A 26,533-nucleotide genomic window follows, 5' to 3' on the forward strand; every position below is an offset into this window, starting at 1 on the left:
GAGCCATTGTCTGCTGGGAAGGAAAGTTCGAGCAGACCTCAGAGCCAGCCCAGAGAGCAGGGGGCGCTTCAGGCCCTGCCAGGGACTGTCCATCCTCTGTGGTAAGAGTCAAGCTCTATGTATATGATAAGGTCTTTGGTTTTCAAACTTGAAAGGTCCTAGGCCAAACTGCATGTTTACTCATGAGACCGGCCTTTGGGAAGGACAGAGTGATATACTCTGAACAATTCCCAGATCTGTCCCAAGAGGCTCTGGGTTCTAGCTGGCTTTGGTCTCGATGCTTGCATGACATCAAAATTCACATGTTGAAATCCTCATGCCCAATGTGATGGTATTTGGAGGCGGGGCCTTTGGGATGTGCTTAAGTCATGAGGGGTGAGCCCTCATGAATGGGATTGATGATCTTATGAGAGAGTCCAGAGAGATCCCTCACCTCTTCCACCACGTGAGGACTTGGTGAGAAGTCTGTGACCCAGAAGAGGGTTGTCTCCTGACCCTGCTGGTTCCCTGATCCTCGACTTGCAGCCTCCAGACTGTGAGAATTAGAGGTCTGTTGTTTATAAGCTACCCAGTCTGTGGTATTTTGTTGCAGTGGCACCAAGGGACTATGACACCGTCTTAGATCAGCCCTAAGGAGATGAGTGGCTCTGGGCAGGTGATGCGACCCCTATATGGAAAGGGGATGCTGATTACCTTCCCCTACCTGATAAGACTGCATCCTGGACACGAGGTAGGCCTGGGAACTGTACATCTGAGAAAGGAATGTTGGGAAGGACAAGCCCAGACTCGCATATTCACTACTCACAGTCACCCCGGCTCCTTCCTGCCTCCTCTCCCACTGTCTGTGCTGGGCCCTACACTCAAGAGGCTGATGGACAAGTCTCTCCCCTTCTTCAAACCTTTCAAAGGTACAACCAGCCTTCCTGGCTCCCTTGCTTTCTCCAGCCTCAGCTCTCCCATTCTGAGCCTCTTCCCCTCCACAGCAGCCATGCTAGGTCCTTATTCCCTCTCCTAAAACCACTCTTTCCCCTCCCATCATCCTTCAGGCCCAGTGTTTGCCCCTAAACCCTGCAGGCCTGGTGATATTCCTCACCATGAGTGCCTCCTACCACGGCACCTACACAAGGCATCGATTGTGTTTGTTTACTCATCTGTCTCCCCACCAGGTGGTAAAACAGCAAGGAAAAATGAAGACTGTGTTCATCAGGCCCATCCCAGTGCCTGGTGCATAACTCTGGCACTCAAAAGCCATTTGTTGAATGAATAAATGAATGAATGAATGAATGAATCAATCAATCAATCAATCAATCAATGGGTGATACCTCCTCAGAGCCAGGTTTTGATTTTCTACAGCTGGGACAATCCTAGGGCAACGATTCTTGACTTTCTCACCCGTGCTACCCTCCAGGCCTTGGAGAGGCAGTGAGTAGAATGAACAGTCTTGGCTCGTGGGTTCCAAGTCCTTCACTACTACTCACTAGTGGTGCAACTCTGGCCACGTTGCTCAAGCTGTCTGAGCTTCAATTTCCTTATCTGTGAAATGGGCATAGTAATAATATCCGCTCTGAGAATTCAATGAATAACACATATAGAAGGCACTTTGTATAGGACATGAGGTTCCAGAGGTTTTAAGTTCTACTTTATCCCTTCTTCACGGTCAGAGCTGCAGGGCTCAGCATTTTGTTATTTCCCATATGACACTCATCACTCCTACTGTTATAGGAATCCTTGAGTGCCGAGGCCCTGTATCATTCTTCTTTGCTCCCCAACAGGGCCTGGAGCAGAGCTAGTCACCAAATCATGCCTCCCACACACGTTGCAGGTGATTGCTTGCACCTGACGCCTGTGCTGTTTTTCACATGTAAGCACAGCCCGGTGGGGCTGGTAGGGGAGTCTTAGCATCTCCTTCATCACATGGCTTGTCTGGGTTCCCGGAGCTGGTAATGCCAAAGCACTTCAGGGTTTGAAACGGAGGCTGGGGATCCTTCCAGGCAGGGCGATCTTAGTTTGGCCAGTGTGGGGCCTTCCCCAGCTTCCCAGCCACTGCCCTGGACGGCCAGCGGGGGCCTCGCTGGGCCAGCAGCCGGTCCTAGAACTGTGCCACTCACTCTGGGCTGCAGCGGGGCCTCCAGCCAGACTGCAGGAGGGCTGGCTTCCTCCAACACGCCCTGCTGGGGTGTCTCTGGGTGAGGGAGCTGACAGAGAGGAGACATGCCTGCGGGGACTGTGTTCCTGCTCTTCCACGAGCTCCTTGCATTGCCTTCAGAACTTGTACCTACAGGAAGCACTAACTGTTCCAGGCAGGGATGTCTTCCTGAAGAGACTGCCTGGAGACCAGCTTCGGCCGGGACAGTTGTCAATTGAATGAAGGGTGCTGCTGAGGCACCCTGGCATCCATAGAGAGCCCCGAGGAGACCTATAGATCGCCAGTGTTGGGACTTCTAGACTTTTCCTGGGTTCTGGGCCTCCCGGCTTGAAAACTGATAGAGTGGGAGTTTCACGCCTGATGCCAAGCAAGCTCACGAACCAGACAGAAGCACTGGCTGACCACGAGTGTCGGAGAGCTGCTGTGGGGACAAGAGCCCTGCGGAACTGGGGCTTGTGTGTGTAACCAAGGCTCCCAAGCACCTGTAGTTTCTATCTATAGAATCTCACTGTGCCTTCAAGAGGAAGCGAAGCCACTCTATTCTCTGCCCCACCTTCCAGGCACGATTGAGGCCATTTTGCTCTCCAAAGTCATTTCACACTCCATTACCCTGGAGCCTGCCTCCTTAGGAAGAACAGATGGTTTGGGCCTCATCTGCCTGGGGACCTCACAGCAGCCTGTGGCACTGGGGTGAACTCAGAACCCACCTCAGGAGAGTATTTGCTGTGCCTGGGGAGCGTCTGGAACCCACCTCCCCTGTCACAGTCCAGAGTTAGGGCATGAGGCGGGGGTGCCCCCTCCCCCACATGCCCCAGCGGCTTAGGAAGGTCACAAACTGGTGAGTACGGTGCACTGTGGCCAGCAGTGGCTACAGGGGCTGCCAGCAGAGTGTGAGCTGAGGAGCGGGTAGGTTGGAGAGGGCCGGGCGGGGGCCTGTGAGAGCTGACTGATGGGCACACTCTCTACATATGTCCCTCCCTCACTGAAAGACAAGGGTGATCCGCCCTTTGGCTCCCTCCTGCTCTAGCATTCTGCGGTCCTGTTCTAGCTAGCACTATTAGAACGAGCACTGGTAGAGGAGTTTGCTCCTCCTCGGGCCCTCATGCTCGTGGGCACGCCTGCCCTGCGCGGGGAGCCGTGCGGGAGGCAGAGAAACCAGAACTTCCGACTGGCTTTGGACTCTCCTTCCCCCCTGGCTCCTGAGCTGCCCGCGGGCTCCGGCTGGCCCAGCAGCTGTGGGCCGTGGCTCCTGAGTGCCAGGCCCTTGGTGCAGACCTAGAAACTGTTTCTGCTCCCAAAAGCTCAGCCGCCTTGAGGGAGCCTCTCTGTCACCTTTCCCTGGCTTTTGCCTGCTCACTGGCTGTGTCTGGCTCAGGCTTGTGCCCCGGGACGTGACCAACAACAGCCTTTGGGCAGTGCTCTTTTTTCTTTTTTCTTTTTTTTTTTTGACCTGGTGGCAGCTTGGGGACAGGGGTGGTTCCAGAAGCTTGTAAAATAATACATCCCTCAGAAAGGGGCTGTTCAGCCTGGGCTTGAACAGCCTCTTCTGATCCTACGTGGCCTTTGTATTAGAATAATGAAGACTTCTGGGTGGGGGGGGAATTCTTGGAAAGAGTGCAAGATCAAGTAAGCTTTGGAGGATAATTGGCCAGAGTTCCGGGAGTTGAGAGAATATGTTGAACGAGCATAACACTTCATGAAACACAAAGTGCGTTCGTGCTCATTTGATCACAGGAGGAAATCTGTATTTCCCCTTCAAGGCAGAGGTTCTGAGGTCAGGCAGATCTGGGTTCAAACCCCTGCCCTGCCGGTTGATCTTGGCCAAACTACTTTACCTCAGTTTTCCCATCTGCAAAATGGGGCTGGTGCCTACCTTAAAAGAGCACCGTGCATATGACATGGTGTGATGGATATAAATGTACACATTTAGTACATAGTACCTGACTACTTTAGGAACTCAGTAAGTGCTCACTGCCCTCCCACCCCTGTCCTCCTCATGTTCCCTTTATAACACTCGGCCAGGTAGGTATGTATTATCTCCATTTCACAATGACAAAACCTAGGGTTAGGTTAATTCGTTTTCCTAAAGTCACGCACCTAGGATATAGTAGAACCTGACTGGAAGTCTAGTTTAGTTACACATTTGATGCTCTTCCCACTTCACCTGTGACTGGTTAGGGACCCAGTTGCATTAGAACCCCCCTCAGGCACTTGTCACGCTCCTGACACCACCCTAGCTTTATGGAATCTGAATTTCCATGGAGGGCTGGGAAGGATCTGTAGTTTTAACAAATACCCCGGGGGCCTCTTCCAACCGTTACTACACAGTAATGTATTGTAACTGGGAGGGTGCCCATCAGAGGAATTGGGTTTTAATTACTATAGGAAGAATGTGAATGCGGACTCAGGAGAAGCCTGATGTCAGTCATGCTTAAAGCCAAGCATTCACTCGGGTGCTGACGAAGCTAGGGATCTGTGTATGTCCCTTTGGTTAATTTCACCGTCCAGCATGCCTGGAACACAGTGACCACTCCGCGTGCACCTGAGCTCCCTAAAGCCTGTTGAAACTGTATTTTCTATACCTCTAGTATAGCTCTTGCCACACCGTGTCACTGTGTTTTGGGTCTGTCTCCTCCACAAAGGGGGGCACCTGATAGAGAACCCTGGCCCATTCCCCCTGGCCCCCACCCGCACACAGCCTCTAAGCGCAGGCATTCAGTGGACTCTGGCTATCCTGGATGAAGAGAGGACTGGATGAAAGGAACCCCGCCTGTCCCTTACAGCTGCTATTCTGGATGGGTGCCACCATCAGGCCCCTGCTTCTGGCTCCTGTCTCCCTTTCCTCTCTACTGCAAGACAGTCAAGGGAAGGAAAGAGACAGGACCTGATTCTTGGGCTTCATCTCACTGGTCAACCCCCGTCCAACCCCACCCCATCAGCTCTCACCTTGACAGGGGAATTTCTGGGGATCCAGACCTTACTTTTCTTACCTCAGTCTAGGAGATTCTATGCCTTTTTAGAAAAATCTGTAGATTACAAAGTGAGGAATGTGTACCGATTACACTGGCAAGACAGGAGCTTGGAGCTTTTCTTTCTTTTGCCTTTTATGTTTAAATCTTTTTTCTTCCCAATTATATGTAATATATTCCTTTTTTGGAAACCTCAGAAGCTACAGAAAAGTCCAAAGAATAATATTGGCACCCAGAAGGAAAGATCGTTGATGTTTTGTCCTATTTCCTTTGCTGGTGCCTTTGTTTACAAATACTTTAATAACCACCGAAGGGCCAGTGTGTGGCCAGATTAACAGAACAGAATCTTCTCTTGCAGGCTGTTCGTGCCGGACGGGCTGAAAGCCCCCAGCTACATGGAGAAGACTTAGAATTGGGCAAAGGAACCCTCGGACTAGAAACTTCTTGTGACTCAAACCCCAGCTCAGCCAGCACCTCCCTGGATGGCTGTGAGCAAACGATTATCCTTATCACGGAATGGCCACAGCTGCCCCAGTCCCAGATAAGGGTGATTATGAGGCATTGCTAATAACTCTCTGTAACCCTTTACATGTGTCCTGTTTACACATGTAATAAGCAGGGTTTGAAATATAGACTTTCTGACAACTCCTGGTCCCACTGACTAGAGCACTGAACGTGAGTACCTATATCTGGTACAAGGTGAGTGATCTGGATCCAGATCCAGGAGATGTGGATCTGTGTCTTCATTTGGCCATGCCCTTGCATTATATGACTTTGGGGTTAAGTCCCTTAACCTCTCTGATCTCAGGCTTATCATCTTTCTGAGCCTCCATCTTCTCCTTTGTAAAATGGGAATAGCAAATACCTCCAAGCCTTCTCACAGGATACTGCCTGTAAAAGTGCTTTGGGGACCATAACATGCTCCCTGGATGTTCCCTAGAAGCATTATCGTGGCTTCACTTTCACATTTCTCACTTTGTGTCACCAGAAGATGCTTCGTGAGTTTGAACTGCCATTCGGCTGTATGGCTCAGCAGAAATGGATAACCCCGGCCTTGTCAGCTGTGCCTGGGACACACCAGTCATGTGCTTGCCAAGCAGGCAGCACAGGCAAGAAAGGGTTAGTCAGGAGAGGCTGAAATCAAGCTGTGGCCACGGAGGGCCCAGCTGAGTTCAGGTCCATGACCTCCTGCCACCTGCCACGGCAGGCCCTAGAATTATTAAAACTTGTCAGGTTCCTCTTCCCTTTTTCTAACAACCATAAACACCTTTCTGGGGGGCTTTCTGCAGGGATCAAACACCTGCATGAAGCTGAAAAAAAAAAGATCTGCCAGCGCCCAAGGATTCTTGCCACGAAGACAACCCTTTAGGAAGCTGGAATGTTTTGTTTTGTTTTTAGTTTGGGCACCACACAGGCCAAGAGAAGATTCCTCCCTTTTCTTTCTCTTTCAGGTTGGCAAGGGGAACATTTTAGCAGGGTTGACGAGAACATTTTAGCAGGGTTGACGAGAGAAGGCAGAAGGGAAGGTCCCCTTTCCCCTTGTGCTACAAGCTCTGGGACCAAGCACAGTCGGAGAGGTTTGTGAAATGTTCTGAATTCCAGACTCAGCTAGAGAGCTGAGTCCCACAGCGTCAGGCTCAGGCTCGTCCCAGCTCACCCTTTCCTGAAGGAATGACCCACACTAGGCCACTTGGCCACCTCGCGAGGCCTCCCCAAAGGCAAGACGCCAGAAGCTGGGACTTGCTAGCAACACGAACAGTCTGGAACCAGCAGAGATGCACCACGGCCACTTGACTGGCATCTGAGTCAGTCTCCTGCAAACACAGAGCCTGCCATAGTCAGAAGGCCACAGGGTCCCTGGATACTTGGAAAGCCAAGGGCCAGGCCTTTCTAGCTGGGAGGGGTAACACCAATGGGGTTTGAGGATCTCCACCTTCCTTGTATCCTCCAACACAGGAACCTGAAGGAAATGTGGGTCCTGCCTCCAGATCCCCGGAGCATGTCAAGAATGACTTGTCATTTTCCCTGTGGTGAAATTGGAGAGGAAGAGTGTACCCCCAAAGGAGCTCTTAGGACCCTTTCTTGCCCTGAAAATAAGATTCAGGCAGTCACTCTCTGCCTTTGAGCTGGCCTCGTAGGAGGCTGGGGGTGGACTAGTCTGTCCATCCAGACCCAGCACGGTCTGCCTCTAGAAGAGTCAACATTGACAACAAAGCCTCACTGAGTTTATTAACTGTTCCCGGGACAGCCCTGCGGTGGTCATATGGCTGTTCAGGCCTGCCCTCTCCTGGGCACAAACCACTACTGAGCCAAAACTTCCATCAAATTGAGGGTCTGGCATCATGTAGGGAAATCAGCGGCCTGATTGACTGAATTACAGATTTTTAGTCTGTTACCTTGGCCACATCGAGAGAAAAGACAAATTTGCATAGAAGCCTGACAAACTGGCAGAGAGCCTGCCCAGGTATAGAGAAAACTTAATTCCGGGCTTAAAATAAAACAAAGGTTATTTGAAACCACTTTCACTGGGTTCAGAAAACAGGTTAATTTTTAATGACATCTTCAATGACTTAACAGATGACAAATTAGGAAAACAAATGGCATGGAGATTACTGTTTTGACTAGAATTTTAAAAATGTGAGAATGGGTTTGTTGTTCAGACGCTGAACTCTGCTCAACAGTCCAAGGATTTTACAAGTGGCCTTTGTTACTATTTAATCCCCGAAGATAAGCGGGCAGAAGTGCACGTTCAAGCTGGCTTGCCAGTCTGCATTCGAGCTGCTTTTGACCTCAGACATACAATCTGATGGAATCTGGTTCTCGGACAGCTCAGTGTGGGATGCTGGGACTTCCTTCTCAGAGGCCCTTTTACTGTATGAGCCCCAGGCTATAAAGGTGGTTATGGCAGCAGCACGGCTCAGGGTGCAGGCCTGGGGATCCCTGGGGCTTCCCTCTGAAGTCCCTTCTTGGTCCCTTGGCCTCAGTCTTGCATGCCTCTCAGTCCTTGGATCTCAAAGTGTGGTCCATGGATCAACAGTGTAGCATTTCCTGGGAACTTGTTGGAAATTTGAAATCATGGACCCACATCCCAGACCAATAGGATCAGAATCTTCAGTTTAACAAGAGAGCCAGGCAATCTGCGTGTACATTAGTTTGGGAGTCACTGCTCCAAGAGGTGCTCCAGAGTGATTTCTGGAATACAAATGCACCCCTGTCGTTGCTGATTCAGCATGCCCAATGGGGCCCTTTGCGGGAGGGCCGCCTCTCCTGCCTCACCTCCTGCCTCTCTCCCCATAGCCCTCTACTCTCAGTGGTAAAGGCTGAGTTCACGCTCTGGCTCTGCCACTTACGAGTCATATCATCCTAGGCAGGGCATCTGGCTTCTATGAGCCTCACTTTACTCATCTGTAAAATGGAGACGATAACAGCCATCACACAGGTCTGATGTAATAATGGTAGGAGGACCGGACTCTCATTCAATCTCGTTTCTTCCCCCACCCTCCCCTTCCCATGCATTCTGTTGACTGCTAGCATCTTTGTGAACACACATTTTTAGGAACCACAAAGCAAAATCAATTGCCTTTGGAAGATCCTAGGTAGTATGGTGGCTAAGAAAAGCACGGACAATGCAACCAGTCGGGCCACGGTTCAAATTTCTACTCTCTCGCTTATTGCCACATTTCTCTTTGAGCCTCAGTCATCTCCTCTGTAACACGGGGTTAACAGGAAAGTGATGTGACAATCCAAAGAGGTAAGTAATGCATGTGAAGTGTCTGACACACAATAAACACTCATCTGGTGACAAATCTCAGAATTGTTATTATTATGATTACTGTTACCCACCCCCATTAGCACAGAGAAACGGTGGGGAGGGTGGAAAATACCATGCAAATAAACTGTGTGGCCACTCTTCAAAAAAATATGGAGTTTCCTCAAAGAGTTAATAATAGAACTACTTACAACCTAGGATTGAGTACTATCTACTCAAAGGATACAAAAATACAGGTTTGAAGGGGTACATGCATCCCCATGTTTATAGCAGCACTATCCACAATAGCCAAATTGTGGAAACAGTCCAAGTGTCCACTGACTGATGAATGGATAAAGAACAGACGCTATATACATAGACAATGGAATGTTACTAAGCCGTCAAAAAGAATGAAATTTTGCCATTTGCAATGATGTGAATGGAGCTAGAGAGTATCATGCTAAGCGAAATAAGTCAGTCAGAGGAAGACAAATATCATATGATTTCACTCATGTGTGGAATTTAAGAAACAAAACAAACAAGAAAAGGGAAAGAAGAAGAGAGAAGGCAAACCAAGAAACAGACTCTTAACCTTAGAGAACAAACTGATGGTTACCAGAGAGAAGGGGTTAAATAGGTGATGGGGGTTAAGTAATGCACTTGCTGTGTGTGATGAGTACCGGGAGTTGTATGGAAGTGTTGAATCACTAGATTCTATACCTGAAACTACTATTGTACTGCATGTTAATTAGCTGGAATTTAAATAAAAACTAATACAAGAAAATGGGGTGCCTGGGTGGCTCAGTCAGTTAAGCATCCGACTTCGGCTCAGGTCATGATCTCGCAGTTCGTGAGTTCGAGCCCCACATCGGGCTCTGTGCTGACAGCTCGGGGCCTGGAGCCTGCTTCGGATTCTATGTCTCCCTCTCTTTCACTACCCCTCCCCCGTTCATACTCTGTCTCTCTCTGTCTTTCAAAAATAAACAAACATTAAAAAAATTAAAAAAAAAAAAACGCCTACCACACTGTATATAAAAAAAAAGGAAAAAGAAAATACCACAAATACAAAGCACTATTTAATGCTGATATTCCCTGTACTTCTTTAAGACAGCCTTCGGCAGCCAAGTTAGTCCTGACAATTAGCGCGTCTCTCTCTGCCTACAGAGCATTGCTCTCTACGTTACCCGTGGTTGTCCTTCACCTGGCCCACCTGCCCTCTCTCAGCACAGGCTGGCGAGGGCACTCATGCTACTTGGTTTGCAATGGCTGGGCAAGAAAAAGGAGCACAGCCTGCTCATCTGTAGCAATGCTTTTCGATCAAGGCTGCAGTTTGGAAGCACCCGGGGAGCTTTAAAATCTACTGATGCCTGGGTCCCGCCCCACTGACATTCATTTGATTGATCTGAGGCCTGTCTAGGCTCTGGGACGTTTTGAGCCTTCCCAGGTGATTCTAATATGCAGCTGGGGTTGAGAGACACCTCTCTTATCTAGAGGACAAGGACAAGTTCTAGAGAACTCCCTACTGGTTTACACACAGGGAATTCCTTCTCTAATCTCCGCCCCAAAGGGGGGCCCACAAAGAATCCTAAATTTATTTAGAAAGCAAAAGCCTCCACTCCCAGAAGCCATAAAACCTCAAATGGACCCAAAGCCAAGTAATTGAATCCTTTTGATTGATGGGGATATTTTTGTTCTCTTTATGAAAACAAATTAAAGCAGTTCAGCCTCAGGAATTTAAAGAGCAGTTTCCATGGGCCATTTTGGCCACTGCGTGTCCCTCTTTCCTCACCTGTTAACCGCCCCCCACGCCCCCATGAGTACCCAGCGGCAGTGGAGCGCCCAGAGACGCAGTGTGAATCCACAGGTGGCCTGCCTCCTACACAAGCCAGCTCACACTCCAGTTACTAAGGACAGACACAGCGGAATGGTGTGTTTGAGAAGGAGTTTCATCATTAAAGATTAAAACCAAAAAAAGATTTCCAATTAATCAGACACCTGAGTCCCTGATCCTCGCTTCCCCCTACCCCAATTATTTACTTCACCCCATGAGGAATTCCAGGCCCCAGTGGGGATTTATTTTTCAGGACTTTGCAGAACAAACCAGGCAGGCCTCCGCCTACCCTGTTGACGCAGGAGTTATGAGTGGCTCTGGAAGTCAGTTGGCCTTTGGGTGCTGGCTCACCTGTGGCCAGAGTGGCCTGACGGGACAGGTGTGACCTGGGCCACAGGTGATGAGGAGGCAGAGGAGTTGAGATTATGGGGACAATTAGCATCATGCCTGGACCAGTGATTCTCCCCTGGGCTATGGGTGCAAAGCTGTGAACACCATCCCCTTTCTCACCTGCTCAGAGGTGCCACTGATGGGAGCCTGCTGTGCCCGTGGGCAGAGAAAAGGTCAAGCTGTGAACGCCCCAAACATACCTGTTGCTCATGCGCATTCCCCCAGCCCTACCCTCATCCTGACTTCTGGGCAGATTCCCACTCATCCTGGGGGGGGGGGGGGATGGGGGCAGCCCAGAGTTTTCACTGCAGGCCTGATCAGCCACGCCACCCCCTGGGCAGTTCTTCACACACTGCTCAGTAGGAACAGAGCACCTTGGGCTGAACCTGAGCCACTCACAGCAGCCCCCAGCACGCAGCCCTGCACTCCAGCACAGCGCCCTCAGGAGCCACCAGCCCCAGGCTGGATGGAGGGTGGGAGGGTTTCAGAGAGGAGGGGCATCACACTCCAGGAACACCCTTAGCGGTCCAGGGACGAAAGTATGGGACTCTGCTCCAGGGGGCAATGGAGAAGGTGGGGGTCACAGGGCACACTTGCTTCCTCCATAAGTACCTGTGAGGAGGGGCTGATTGGCACATGGTTACCTCATGTAACTGCACAGTAATGAGGTCTACCCTTGGTAATAGGAAAATGGACAGATATGCAATTGGGAGGGATAGAGATAGGGGGAGAGACAGAGAGAGATGAAGAGAGACACAGAGGAGAGACAGAGAGAGAGAGAGAGAGAGAGGCATCTTTTCTGGGGATTCTTGGAGGGGCACCCACTTACCAGTTCCTTCCTGAGCCAGGCTATCGCTTCGTCGATACTTTCAAAGCCTTCCAGCTTCCCAGCGGGCTGCGGCCCAGCAGCCCGGCTGGCACCCCTGTTACGTGGGGCATGCTGCCCGGGCTCTCTCTGGGGGGACGAGGGCTCCTCCTCTCCACACTCCCCCTGCTCAGCAGCTGGCCTTGGGAAGGGCCACGTCTGCTCCTCTAGCCTGGCCTGCCATTCCAAGTAGGAGGGCCTTCGGGTCTCCAGCCTCAGTTTCTCTGTGAGGGCCTTCAGGCTCCTGAGGTGGTCATCGGGAGGCAGGGCGGCTCCAGGCTCTTCTTCCCCACCTACCATTTCTTCTACTTGGATCTGGGGCACGGACATTCTAGAGTCTGCTGGGGGAGCCAGACATGGGAGGTGGCGGGGGGCGCTGCGGAAATCTTGGTGGGTGGCAAGGCTGGGTCCAGCTCTGGAATGATCTCATCCAGCTGGGGTGAAGGCGCCTGAGGGCATCGCTAGGATGTGAGTAGCTCCCGGAGCCGAGAGGGACTGTGGATGAGCCACGCAGAGTTCCCTCCAGAGCGGCTGTGGAGGTTCAGGATTTAAGATTCTTCCCGGAGTCCCGTGGCTGCCATGCTTCACAAAAGGCAGGAATAGACAAGCGGTAGCAGGAATCTTTGGGGGGCAGATTTGCCAAGAAGATCTGTCAGTTCTGGAGGCACAGGAGGATCAGAGACTGGCAGGGAAGCAGGACTGGGCTCCCTCCACAGGGGAAGGGCAGGAGGTGAGCAGCTGCTGCTGGTGGGAGGCCCTGCAGGAAGGATGAAATGATGTCAGGATGGGTCCCTCCCCTAGCAGGAGGCCTGCCTCATTCCTGAGCTCCTCAGGAGGGGAAATTGAGGCTCAGAGAGGCTAGGTGACAAGGCTGCTGATTACTGGCTCGGGACTAGAAGCGAGGCAACTGCAAAGCCTTAACTCAATGCAGAGAAGTTAATAAGGACTCAACGCTCTGTACAGTGTTTCACCATTTATGAAACGATTCCACCTCCATTATCTCCTGTAATCCTCACCACTAGTCTGTGGTTACTTCTTTTTGTCCCCATTTTACACGCAAGGAACCTGAGTCTCTGAGAGGTTTATGACTCACCAGAGAGCTCCTGGGGATTAGCAAGGACGAAGGTGGGTGGTCGGATTTTGAAGGCTCAGGTCTCTCCTCTGAGCAACGGCTACCTGTGGGTCCCCAGGCAGACCCAGTTGTGCCGCCTCTGGGACCGCTGACCCCGCCCCACCCTGCCTACCACAGCCCCCGTCCACTGGCTTTTTCAGGTCTTACTACACACTCTCAGCTTCTTCCTCCAAGAACAACACCTTACCTCACCTCTTCAGAGGAGGAAGCAAATAAACCTGCAGCAGAGGAGGGAAGACCGACCTCACTCAAGGAGGATTACTAAACCCAGCCAAGCTTGTGACTCACCATTCTAGAAAGATGGGTCTAATATTCACCTGAAATGCCCACACGGCAGAGCCTTATGGACAAGGGTGTGGCTCTCTGATCTGCTTTGGCCTTCCCAACTCTGGAGAGGTGGTCTGAGCTGAGGCTCTTGCCTCCTGTCAGAGCGCACGGTAGGGAAGCAACCAGGCGTCAGAGTCTCCCAGCCATGTCCCTGTGCCCACAAGGTCCAAGCAAGTGGCGATGGGCTCATCAGAGCAGGGCATTTGACTTGGACTGGGGAGAGAAATCTTTGGCTCTCAGGGGAGTTTTAAAATTGTGTGCAGAGGGCATGCAGAGAACGAATGAACTGGCACGGAACGATGTCCAAGACAAAGCTTACATGAAAAAAATACAACGGGACACTTATAGTCTGGAGAGCACACTGTTGGTGTGGAAAAGGAAGGGAAGGGACAGATTTTTTATTGACTTGTGTGCGCCTAAAAAGATCTCTGCAAGGAGAAAAACTAAAACAAAGAGTTCTGATTACTTGTCTGGATGATGGGAACTGGGCAGGGGTTTGTGGGTGGGCAGGCACAGGAGGCGGCAGAGAAGTGGGGAGGGGGAAATAAAAACACAGGCTCAGTCCTCCAGGGGGGACGTGGGGCTTCTTTCCCACCTGGCAATGGAGACACTCGAGGCGCTTGGGTGCCTGGGTGGCTCAGTCAGTTAAGTGTCCGACTTCGGCGCAGGTCATGATCTCACGGTTTGTGAGTTCGAGCCCCGCGTCGGGCTCTCCACTCTCAGCGCAGATCCTGCTTTGGATCCTCTGTCCCCGTCTCTCTCTGACCCTTCCCCACTCATTTCCCACCCCCCAAGATAAACTTTAAAAAGAAGAAGAGAGATTGCTGTCTTTCTGGACTGTTTCTACAATCCCCACCTGCAACGTGATGTGACTTAAGGAAATCTAGCGGCCCTCCCCTTGCTCGGAGCCTGGCCCCCGTTTTGGGACATCCCTGAGGAATGAGGAAAATATTCTACCCCAACTAATGGCGGAGAAACCTAGTTCTCACCTCTAACCACACTGTTGGGAACCCCCGAGGAACTTCCACTAAAATGGATTCCCCAGGCCCCACTCCTAGGGGCTCTGGGGTGGGACTCAGGCATCACATATTTGTAAAGCTCCCTAGGTGATGTGAGTGAGTGGCCAGGGTCGAGAACCACTGGTCTTGAGATAGAAACACTAGGCTAAGGATCAGATGGCCTAGCTGTAGGTTCTGTCAGGCTTGCTCAGCCTCAGTTTCCCCGCCTATAAAATGGGGGTGCTAATAGCCACCTCCAAGGTTTGGGGGATTTGTGGGACTAAGGTTTGTTCACACTTTCTGCAGGTTGAGCGGCTCTGCAAATATGGGGTGTTCTCTAAGGGTGTTTCTGGGCAGCCTCAAGGTCACACAGACTTCTTTAGAATCTCTCTCCAAATCTAAAGACCCATTGGCAGCCCCTCCCAGACACCTCTGCCTCTTTGCAGAGGTACCAGGATCTGTTTTGAGCGGGCCTCTGAGCGGTGCTACCTTATAGGACTTCTCTCCACTGACAGGGGAGCTCTGATTATTTCCAGTGAAGATTTTTGGAGAGGATCTAATTGCAGACAAACCATGAGCAGCGCTCCCCACACCGCAGCTGTGTTAGGAGACCATGTGGATTCCAAGTGCCCCTTTTCTCTCCCCGAGCTGCACACTCACCGCAGAGGGCAGGGGCATCCGTGGCCAGAGGGAGAACCTGTAAGGGAAGGGTCTTCCCTTTGGGGTGGGAAACAGCTAGGACTCGATGACTTTATGTGGCCGCCTCTAAGGGCAGGGGGAGTTTCTCTTAACTCACAGGGAAGGCCCGTGAAGACGGTGTCAGAATGACTTGGAGGAGGCATCAACAGGAACACCAATGCGCTGTGAGTCAGCTAGTGATGATCCTTTGATCCTCTGAGCTTACTCGTGTGCGTGTGCATCCTCTCCCTCAAGCCTCATGATGGCCCCAAGGATCAGAGGGGATCATCCCATTTCACAAATGAGAAAATCAAGGCTGGGAGGGATGGAGTGAGTCACCCATGACCACAGAGAGTCCCAAGCAGTGGCACTTGAGCACAGACTTCTGACTCTGGTCAGCCTCTCCACTCCAGACGGTGTGGGCGTTGGGGTTAGATGCCCCCCCGCCAGGGGCCCAGTTCTGTGATCTTGGGCCCGTCCCTTCACAACCACTCTGTGCTTCTGTGTCCCTGTGTCCTCTTCTAAGAAGCGGGGGTAACCAGGACTGTCTACGTAATTTGCTGAGCTTGGCGCAAAATGAAAATGCAGAGCTCCTTGTTAAAAAAGTACTAAGAATTTGAAGATGGCAACAGGAGAGCATTAACAAGCCCGGGCCCAGTGGGGCTGCCTGGGTTCCTCGCTCATGAAGCCGGCCCTGAGGGTAATAATGTCCACTTCCTCAGTCATTTCAAGGACTAAAGTAACAAATACTGAGCCCTTCATGGTACCTGCTATACAGTAAGCCCTAGACAAAGTTATACTTTAAAAAATATTCTTCTTTTTTTTTTTTAATGCTTATTCATTTTTGAGAGAGAGAGAGACACAGAATGGACACGGGGGAGGGGCAGAGAGAACAGGACACAGAATCCGAAGCAGGCTCCAGGCTCCGAGCTGTCAGCACAGAGCCCAACACGGGGCTCCAGCCCATGAATCATGGAATCATGACCTGAGCTGAAGTCGGACACCTAACCGACTGAGTCACCCAGGCGCCCCCCCCCCCAAAAAAAATATTATACCTAAGATGATGAGAGCTATCAGTGCTACATCAGTCAGATTACCACATAAACCCCTCTGCGCTGCACTGAGCAGTCACCCTGTTGGTCCCTGACCTGCACCCTACATCCTTCCCTGGAAGCCAACTGAGATGAAGTCAGCCGGCCCCACCTCCCCCCAGAGGTTCAGGGCTCCTGCTCAGATTCTCCCCATGCGGTGGTGACTAGCAGGCCTGTGACAGGAAGAAAAACAGCCCAGCTTAGGAAAACACCACTCTGTATCCCCACTCCCTTCCCTCCCTGCTCATATTTTAAACACCCCTGTCCACAGCTCAGGATCCCCAGGGGGTGATCCAGCCTTGACAGTGTGTTATCCACTTGGTAAGAGCAAGGGCAGGGGGCCGAATACCTCAGCCCTGGTCCCAGATCTGCTACCCATAAACCCAGTGCATGGGCTCAGCTCTCTCCTCTAGGCCTCAGTTTCCTTCTCTGTACAAGGGTGCTTCCTACCCCAACCGGCCTTATGAAGATGGTGGGAGGATCAGTTGGATTGTACATGAAAGCTCTCTGCAACCTTTGAAGAGCTGTACCCACCTGAGGATTATTATTATCATTGAGGCATGTGTGGGGTGTGGAGAGGTCTGAGTCAAGGACTCATTCTGGGATCACTACATCCCTGTCGCATATAGCAGGCAGGGACAGAGCCCTAGCCTGCTTCCTATGCCCCCAGCACATCCAGGTGGTGAGGATTTGCTGAAAAAGGATCTGTTCTCCGGTCTCCTGGTCATCAGACGTCCCAGGGAGCGTACCCTCTGGATGCCCTGGTGCCTGAGAGCCCCATATGGAGCTGTCCCTCCCCTCCAGCTGGGCTGCTGCGAGCTGAGCCGGAAGGTCACCCACTCAAGTCACTCCAGGGATGTGGGCACTTAGTGGATGCTGAGCTGGTGGAGAGGTGCCAGCCGAGTGCAGGGGAGCAGAGGCCAGCACTGGACAGCTTTCTGGTCTGAAAGGGCAGTAGGGACAAACCAGGGACTCTGGAGTGCAGGCCCTGGGAGGAAGAAGCCTCTGACACCTGGGCAAACAGGCTTTCTTTACATCTAAACTAAGTCCTTCCTGCTCCGAGGAACACATTTTCTCTCACTCTGAGCTTTGCAAAGGCAGACAGCTCAAGGAGGAGGGAAGCCAGAGGATGCACCCAGAAGAACAAGGCCAGACACTAACCCCACCAGGCCCAGGCGTGCCCTGCCAGGCGGGCCACCCGGCTGCAGGGGAACATGAAACTCCCCGCAGCAGAGGACAGGCCTCGGGGGCGCATCAGCCTTTTTGGGCGGTGACATGCCAGCGCCTGGGGACGTACACAGCACAGGAGGACCGCTGCTCAAACACGCTCCTGGCTCACTCTGGCCCATCGTGGTTGCCACGAAGGAGGCTGTGCCCGCCTTAAGCTAATTCCTGAGCCCCTGGAGGAGCCAGGTGGGTGCAGCTCAGTCATTCAGCCAATTATGACCTGGTCTCGTTATGACCTAATCTGTTTACTTGGACGACTTTCAAACCCACTTCCTAGATGGACTCCGTGGGCAGGGAAGGGTACAGGGACTGCTAACCCACTCTCTCTGTCTCTGTCTCTCTCAAGGGTGAAGGTAGTATGAGCCTGGGTAGTTTGGTGGCTCCCACTCCTTACTGCTCTCCATTCTGAAAAACTCAGAAGCCGCCCTCTCCCTGTCTGGATCCCCAGACTCGTGCCTGGCCCTTCCAGTCCGGGGTTCTTTGCCAGAACTGTTCCGTTTCTTCTCCAACACCCCTGTCCCAGTGAGTACCACGTTCCCTGGCACTCTCGTGGCTTTGTACAAGCCGGTCCCTCAGTCTGGAACACCCTTCCCTCCCTTCTACCCCGCATTGCTCAGGGGTTTTCTTTTTCCGGAAGTCTTACTTGACTTGCCCAAGCTGCGTGTGCCTGGGATGCAAGGAGAGCATGTCGGAGAAACAATTATGTCATCACAACATTAGCGGACACTTACTCAGAGCGGACCACGCCAGGCATTGTTCTAGGAGCTGTACATGTACTAACACATTTAATCATCACAGCAACCCTATAAGGCAAGGATTAGCATGGTCTCCATTCCACAGATGAGGAGACTGAGGCACAGAGAGGTTGAGTAGCTTGCCTGAGGTCACAGGACTAACGAAGGGGAAAGCTGGGATTTAACTGCTGCGGCACAGCTCCGGGCTGGCTCACAACCCAGCCACAGCACTTCTACAGGACACTTTCCTGATGGTTCCTCTACTGGACTCTGAGCTTCATGAGGGTGAGAACCAGGCTTCGTATCCTGGATCACGTAGCACTTGACACCATGCTGCTCTCTCTAAATGTTTATGGAATGGGGACGCCTGGGTGGCTCAGTCAGTTAAGCGTCTGACTTCAGCTCAGGTCATGATCTCACGGTTCGTGGGTTCAAGCCCCGCATCAGGCTCTGTGCTGACAGCTCAGAGCCTGGAGCCTGCTTCGGATTCTGTGTCTCCCTCTCTCTGCCCCTCCCCAACTAGTGCTCTGTCTCTGTCTCTCAAAAAAAAAAATACAATAAAATAAAAATGTTAAAAATAAGTAAATAAATAAATAAAAATAAATGTTTATGGAATGAACCAGCCAAAAGAACAGATTCCTCCCGGCCCCCACCTGGTGCACTGTGGCCTATACTTGCTCAAGTCTGAGCCAGTCTGGATGGGCTCAGAGAAGCAGAGGGGACCTGGTCCTGGTACCCTCACCACCCATCCTATGAGACCTGCCCTGACCTCAGAATCCCAGACACAGGCTGCCAGGCCCTAGGAAGACAGGAATAGCTTTGTCTTGCATCAAACACCAGGACGGGGAGCTGGCACGAAGGGCATTCCAGCATCACAGGTGTAACTGGAGGACCTCTCCTGTGTCCAGCCTCACGAGGTGATTTCTACCCAGGGTCCTTTCCCTCTTCTGGAAAGAGAATTTCTTTGTGTGTTTCCTACGGGATGGGCATGCCCTCTGTCCTGAGTAGGTGGTCACCTGGCTCAATCTGGGCTAATCAGAACTCTCCTAGGTTTCTGTACCAGAATTATCCAGAAACCAGCTGTGTTCCATGCTGACCTGGGGTTGCTGGGGGCCATCTTGCTCACCACAGGGAGAAACTGTGTTTCTGACATTTATAACCAACATAAGCATGCGTTGGACAAAGAATATAAAACAACACAGTGGATATTTGTTGGTATTTGTCTTGTTTGTTTGCCTTATCCTGTTTTCAGGGAGTGCCTCCTTTTGTGCTGGACAGCAGGCAGGTTGGGTACCTCTGCTTCACTGGAAGGGGAGGATCAGATCCTCCCTCCTTCCTGTCCCGTGCCCTGACAGCCAGGTGTGAACCTGTGACTTGAGCCTGGCCAGTCAGATGCCCAGACCCAGGCCTCAGGATCTGGTGTGTGTGAGGCCCAGATGGAAAAATGGTTAGGATTCATTTGTGGCCGCATGAGCCTTGGAGGCAGCTGTGCAGTGCAGATGAGGTAGCATCCTCTTAGCCAGACCATCCCTGCTAAAGGATTGTTGGAGGGTGTGACATATAATAAGAAATATATACAGTGTTTGGTTTCCATCCCCAGTTTCTGATACAGAGCTCCTAAAACCCTTGGAATTTCCTAAGTGATAAGAGCATAAGAATATTTCTTGTTGACATATCTGGGTTTTGTTCTTAGTTCTTGAAGTAGCTCTAGAGCCACAGAGGTGAAAGGGGTGTCTTATTATTCATGACAAGCCCACTTTCAAACCTACCCGAGTTTATGTTAATGAGGCGACTCTTGGAAAGCTCCCCGCCCCCCCCCAGCATGGGGCTGCTTGTCACTCTGTGATGAGAAGGTTGGAAATTTTAGCCCCACCCCTGCCCTGGGCAGGGGAGGGATAGGAGATTGAGCCAATCACAAGCAGCTAGTGATTTAATCAATCATGCATACCTAATGAACCTCCATAAAAACCCTAACTGAAGGGGTTCAAAGAGGGGTTGGTGCGCATATGGAAATTCGGGAGGGGCACACCTGGAGGGGTTCTACACCCCATCCTCACACCTTGCCCTATGTACCTCTCCCTTTGGCAGGTAAATGTAAGCAAATGCTTCCCGGAGTTTTTTGCTAAGCCATTCTAGCAAACTTAGTGAATCAGAGGTGGGGGTTGGGGACAATTCCCAACTTAGAGCCAGTAGGTCAGAAGTACAGGCGACAGCCTGGGACTTGCAGTTGGCATGTGAAGTGGCTGCCGTAGGTGGGACCGAGCCCTCGCCTGGCAGGATCTGACACCAACTTCAGCTAGATGGTGTCGAAACGGAGCTAAATCCGACGACACCCTGTTGGTGCCTGCAGAGAGCCGGAGGGTTGTCTGGTGCGGAAAACTCACACATCTGGAGTCAGAAGTGTTTTGGGGATATCGTGTGAGTAAAAACCTAGCACCCCACCGAGTCTGTCTCAGGCAAATAATTTAATTCACAGGGCCGTGCCTGCCACTCTTTGTGTTTTGGAGCTGTCTTGGCTCTCCCTGTTTTCTCCCTTGGGTCTTTGCCTCCTGCCAGTTCGGGAAGGGCCATGGGTGACACTGTTTTCTGTCGCTCACAACCAAGAGCCCTGACTGCAATGAGGGGGAATGCAGAATTCATTTGGGGAGACAAAGTACATAACTGAGGGCTAAGCAGTGTCATAAAACAGCATGACAACCACAAAAAAATCTCCCCTCCCCACATTTCCATGTGTCCCTCAGAGCAGGGTGGTCCCTTCTCTAGTTGAGAGTCACAAGGGCCCCTGTTTGGAAAGTGAGGCTCTTGCAGTGTCCTCCTTACTGCAGAGCTGTGGTGAGGCTGAGAAGAGGGAGAGTGAGGGAAAGGGCTTGGTAGACGATGGCATGTTCAATAAACTTAAATTAAGGGTGGCCCAGGCCACAACTCACACCTGAATTTATTTCTTTCCTTTTCTAAAGCAGCTAATTCTTCCCCCCAGCACCCCCCTCCCGCCCCCGCAGGTGGGTGAGGGGTCAAGAGGTCTGGGACGTGGAGGCGGAGCTTTGACAAGGCAGGCTTTTCCGGCTAGGTTTAACCATAAAACCTTGATGGTTATCTTAATCAGAGAGCCCAGGGCCCCCACTCAGGCCTGACCTCCGGGTGGTGGTGGCCCAGGCAGGCGGTGAAATTCTAGTCCGTGTTCTGCAGACTTGCAGGAGTGCTAACACCCAGGCTGAGAGGCCCGGAGGGGGTGGGGGGTACACAGCCCTGCGCCCTACAGAGCTGCCCAAAGGAGCCAGGGAGCTCCAAGGAGCTGCCAGAAAGCCCGTGTTTTCTCTCCTGTCAGAGGTTGCCATGGTGACTGAAGCAGGAGGGGACACCCGCTGGTCTGGCCCTACATAGCTCATCTTTATGCCATGTCTTGGTCTGAGTCGGTGTCTGGAAGGGAGCGCCTGAGATGGGGGAATGACATCTTGCACAGACTGGATGGTGGGTAGGGGGTGAAATGTGCTAGGACATTGTGTGGGGTGTGTGTGCGTGCGTGCGTGTGTGTGTGTGTGTGATGGGTTATATTGCCGCATGTGTGTTCTGGGCATGTGGTTGGGGATGACGGTAAGGAAGGGGGATGTATCCGGGGTGTGCACATCAGTGGGGTCTTCCTCAATGCCCCCATGATCTACGGACAGCTCACCTGCAGGGGGAGAACCCAGAAGAACCCTTCATTTTCTACTTCCTGGAAGTCGTCTGTCTGCTGCCTGGATGACTCCTCCCGGCAGCAAGCAAGCCACTGTGACAATCCAGCCATGTCTTCTAAGAGTCTGGGACTGTACTCCCTGCCCTGCAGCCTCGGTTCCATCAACTGACTTCTGCCTGATCTCATGCACCCACTTCACTCATGTCTGCTCCGATGCTAGACAGAGACCGCACAGAGACCGGCTCTGACCATCCTATGGAGATATCCTCCCTTCATTTTAATTTGTAGCTGCTATCACTCCCCATATAACTCTGATGTTATATGTTGATTTGTTTACTTGTTCAGTATGTTTCACCCACTAGAATGTAAGCTCCGTGAAGGCAGTGATGTTATCTTGTTCACTACTGTGCCCCTAGCACTCAGAACGTAGTAGGTGCTCAATAAACTTATTGAATGAATGAATGGCCTGCCTGGGACCTCCCTGCTCCTCACAAAGACTAAAGCTCTGCTTTAAAGCTCAGCTGAGGGGTTGCTCCCTCTCAAAAGTTCTCTAGGACACCTCACCTGCCGGGTCATTTTTTCTCTGAATTCTCCCGGCACTGGTTTCTGGCATGCTTGCTCACAATGGCCTGTTCAACCTTAAACTGTGGGAGTGTCCCATTTCCCTGACCAGATGTCTAGCTCCTCAATAAGAAGAGTGTTACTTTCTCTTTTGTGTCCTGAACACAGGCTCTGCAAACAGTAGGTGCTCCATAAATGCTGAGGATGACGATGTTGTGAATTGGTGAACACATTCTAGCTGGAGTAGCTCTACCTCCACACCTGTCCAGTAGAAGACCTTCTGCAAGATCATAGGTAAGACTTTCAAGGTCAGAATGAGTCTGAACTGGTGAGCAAGTAGCTTGGGGAGCTGGCCTCAACTCTATGTTTTATCCTTCCCCCATGACCTCATGTATGACTATGACTAAGTCTTTAAGCCTATTTCAAACACCACCTCATTCTACATGTTCTTTCTGAATGGAACTGATTGCTTCTTCCCCTAACAAAAATTTTTTGAACTTTTCTGCACCAACTAGGTTTTAGGTAATGACCATTTATCTCCTTGGACCACATTACTTTGTTACATTTATGATGTACCTGTTAGATGGACAAAAATGTCTTCAGCATCCCTTCTGTGGGGACTATTCCTGTGTCATTTCAGTGTTCAGAAGGGACTGTGAGTCATAGATCCCTGCCCATCACCCCCATCCCCAGGGGTGCTCATGTGACACAGACTTAGACATTCATTTGAGCCCTTACTCTGGCAAGAGTGACTGGTCCAATGGATGTGTGCATGGCCAACCAGTGCTATTCTGAATATTTTCATGGGATTTAAATATAGGCATCTGAAGAAATAGGGTGGCTTTTCAGCCTGGAGTTTCCAAGGTGCATCTTCTCAGCCTCATGGAGAAAATCATTTGCATTGAGAAGGAATAAGCCTTTAGGAAGGAGAACCAAAGGAGAGACAGAGACAGAGACATGACATCTTCAGAGCCATTGACCCAACAGTGCCCAAAGACGTAAACCTCCAATTCTATGCACTAATAAATCCTCTCCTTTACTTGAGCTAATTTAAGCTGGACTTCTGTCCCCTGCCACCAAAAGGGGACTAAGTCACCTCCCTACACTAACTGGGATCTGTCTAGGCACAATCTGATTCCAATTCTTCCCCATGCTTCTTACAGCTACTTGCTTGGTATCATCAGTTCAATTTTATTGCATATTTTCTGTATAAATAAAAGAAATATATAAGAGGCCATTTTCTCTCTTTCTGAATGCAGGAATAAAAATATAAATTCCTAGGGGTGCCTAAGTGGCTCAGTCGGTTAAGCGTCCGACTTCAGCTCAGGTCATGATCTCACTGTTGGTGGGTTCAAGCCCCACATCAGGCTCTGTGCTGACAGCTCAGAGCCTGGAGCCTGCTTCCGGTTCTGTATCTCCTTCTCTCTCTGCCCCTTCCCCACTCACACTCTGTCTCTCTGTGTCTCTTGAAAATAAATAAATGTTATATATATATATATTTATATATATTTATATATATATATTTGTATATATATAAATATATATATTTATATATATATTTGTGTGTATATATATATATATATATAAATTCCTAGAATCAAGAGGAAGAGGGGGAAGAGAACCATTTTCCAGTGGCTATCATGTACCAGGCACTGTGCAAACATCTAGCTAAAGCCTTGAAATGGCCTGAGATAGGAATAATATTATCTCTACCTGACAGATCATACACAGGTAAGTGAAGAAACCACCATTTCAGCCCAAGTTTTTCCTACTCCACCATTGTGACCATGTCCCCAAAGTAGCTTCATATGTAGAAAAGTAATAGGAACACACACATTATATAGTTTCAATGTTTCAAAGCCCAGGTTCTTAGGAATCCCAGGGGCAAATAACAACATTTAAATATTCTTATGGGGGCGCCTGGGTGGCTCAGTCAGTTAAGCGTCAGACTTCAGCTCAGGTCATGATCTCGTGGTTCGTGAGTTCGAGCCTCACATCGGGCTCTCTGCTCTCAGTGCAGAGCCTGCTTCAGATCCTCTGTCCCCCTCTCTCTGCCCTTCCCCTGCTCATGCTCTCTCTCACTCTCTCAAAATAAATAAACATTAAAAAAAGATAAAGTGGATATTACTATGGCAATGCTTTATTTGCCTAGAAAGTTGATCTGGGCAGTTGAGGGGGACGAGACCCGAGCACCTAGACTGCAGTCCCTCTCTGTTGACGCCGGTGAGCAAAACTGCTGCGGCATGGGGGCTCTCTCCTGGGCTAGAGCCCCCTTCTGAGGGCAGGGCCTGGCAGTGAGAGGACCTGAGCCTCAGGAAAGTTCTGCTGCATGTGACTGTGAAACTCTCCTGGACAAGTTACCTGACTTCTTGGAACCTGAGTGAAGTGCCTGGCATGGGAGCATGAGAGACAGAACTCCTTTCTTTCGTCTGTGGTGTTTCTGTTGGGGGGCACGGTGGCTCCCAGGCCAGTCCCAGGGGCAGCTGGGATGCCTGGACCCGAGGCTTCCGGCAAGGGAGGGCGGGCCGATGGATGTGGATCCCAGTCTGGGACCCCAGCAGGTGCAGGGAGGCTCAGTAGCCTGTGTTCCTCACTCCCCTCCACCTTCCTGCTCCCATCCAGGGTCACAGTGCTGCTGCTGGCAGATGGGAATGAGACAACCATTTTGGACAGACCCAGCCCAGGGTGGGAGAGAAAAGAGTTCCTGGCCTGAGAGTCAGCTCCGGGGACCCTGTCCCCATCCGGAGCGACTGCGGCAACTCACCTCCCCCGCCGCCGGGCTTCTGCTTCCCCCCTGCAAAATTTGCAGTTTGGGTGCTGTGGCCTCTACGCTTCCTTCCCCCTTGACATGCACAGAGTCTAGACCACAGCAGCTCATGGGTTGTCACCATGTCACCAAGCTGCACCCATGAGGGTAGGGGGCAAAGCCACCCACTTACCCACGCTCCTCTGGGAGTGTCTCCCAGTGAAACTCGGTTTCTCAGGTCCAGTGCTAATGGCTGCACCTCGATTTATCATTCAAAGCTTCTGTTTCCATACCTGAAACCACAAGAACAATCACAAACATTTTTGAAGTCACTTTCTTAAAAAAAAGTTTACAATTTTTCCCCCACACATTATGGTCTGGGCTTGAGAGACCTTCCTGAGAGTTCCACACAGACAAACCGCAAACCAGAGACACTACGAAACTTGTCTGGGGTCACACAGCTTCGTGAGTGGGGTTGGCTGGGCCTGGATTCTTCCTCTGATTCAAATTGAGCTTCTATTGTCTAGAAGACGAGGAAACCTTGTTTCATGTCGTTGGGATATAGTGAGGCAAGAAGCTATAAAAAAACTCTTGTTAAGACCTTTGCACATTCAAAGTGCTCAGTCCATGCTGAATAATTGATGGGCTCTGCTCCCGGCTGCTCAGAGCAGACGCACAGGCCTCCTGCTACACATAAGGCTGGGAACATGGAAACCTTGCCTATCATTCTGCCCAGTGCAAGAAGTTGCCGAGAAAATCACCAAGAAAGAGTTGTGCTTTCCTGTTGCTGTGGGGAGAGGCCACGTGGCTCCAGGGACCTGCAGATCTAATTTATTGTCTCACTGAAAGCAGAGAGTTGCTGCAGGGAGGGGGCTGCGGGGCCACCCAGAGTCGACGCCACAGTGTCCTTTCCAAGGCTGTGAGGCCCTGGGAAAGGGCTGCTGTGCTCTGACAGGCAGGGAGAAAGGTGCCTGAGAATCCTGGAGTCCCATGGGGAGCGGGGGAGAGGGCAGAGCGGGAAACGGGGGACAGAATTAGCCATGGGAAATTCGGGAGTCTAAAGCAAAGGTCCTCCTCCGTGAAAATGCCTGACAAGGCAGAGATGCCCAGGCGGGGGCCAAGGCGGCCTGTTGTCCCCCCAGCCGAATGCCACATGTGACCACAGCACTCTTCTGGCCAAAGGCCATGGTGTTGGGGATTAGGGGGCAGAAAGCAGACACAGAGTTGCCTTTAATGCAATTTGCAGAGATCAAAGCAGAACACGGTTCAAGTGGGTGTTCTGGCTATAAAAGTAGGGAACAGTTCACAGTTGACTGAAACTCAGGGTGCCATTTCACAGCTAAAGGCCCTGGGGATGTGCACCTTCTCCCTGTGGGGTGCGGCCCACCGAAATGTCCCCCGACTGGGATTTGTCTCA

The 26,533-nt window shown here is 51.2% G+C and overlaps 1 protein-coding gene across 4 annotated transcripts in view; it reads right to left on the reverse strand.

Annotated features, from left to right (window-relative positions):
• The window catches only part of FAM167A (family with sequence similarity 167 member A), a 74,077-nt gene that overhangs the window by 11,463 nt on the left and 36,081 nt on the right, over positions 1–26,533 (reverse strand). For 3 of the 4 annotated variants that reach the window (XM_053216690.1, XM_053216691.1, XM_027069405.2), the window contains 2 exons: positions 25,310–25,409; positions 11,914–12,706 (listed from right to left, as the gene is read on the reverse strand). In XM_053216690.1, coding sequence (XP_053072665.1) covers positions 11,914–12,279 — 366 coding nt within the window. In that variant the 5' untranslated portion in view covers positions 12,280–12,706; positions 25,310–25,409. Of the gene's footprint in view, positions 1–11,913; positions 12,707–13,042; positions 13,516–25,309; positions 25,410–26,533 lie in introns of those variants that run through there. The other variant, XM_027069411.2, reaches the window with a different exon arrangement.

The sequence above is a fragment of the Acinonyx jubatus genome, chromosome B1, assembly GCF_027475565.1.
Source record: "Acinonyx jubatus isolate Ajub_Pintada_27869175 chromosome B1, VMU_Ajub_asm_v1.0, whole genome shotgun sequence".
Classification (NCBI taxonomy): Eukaryota; Metazoa; Chordata; class Mammalia; order Carnivora; family Felidae; genus Acinonyx; species Acinonyx jubatus.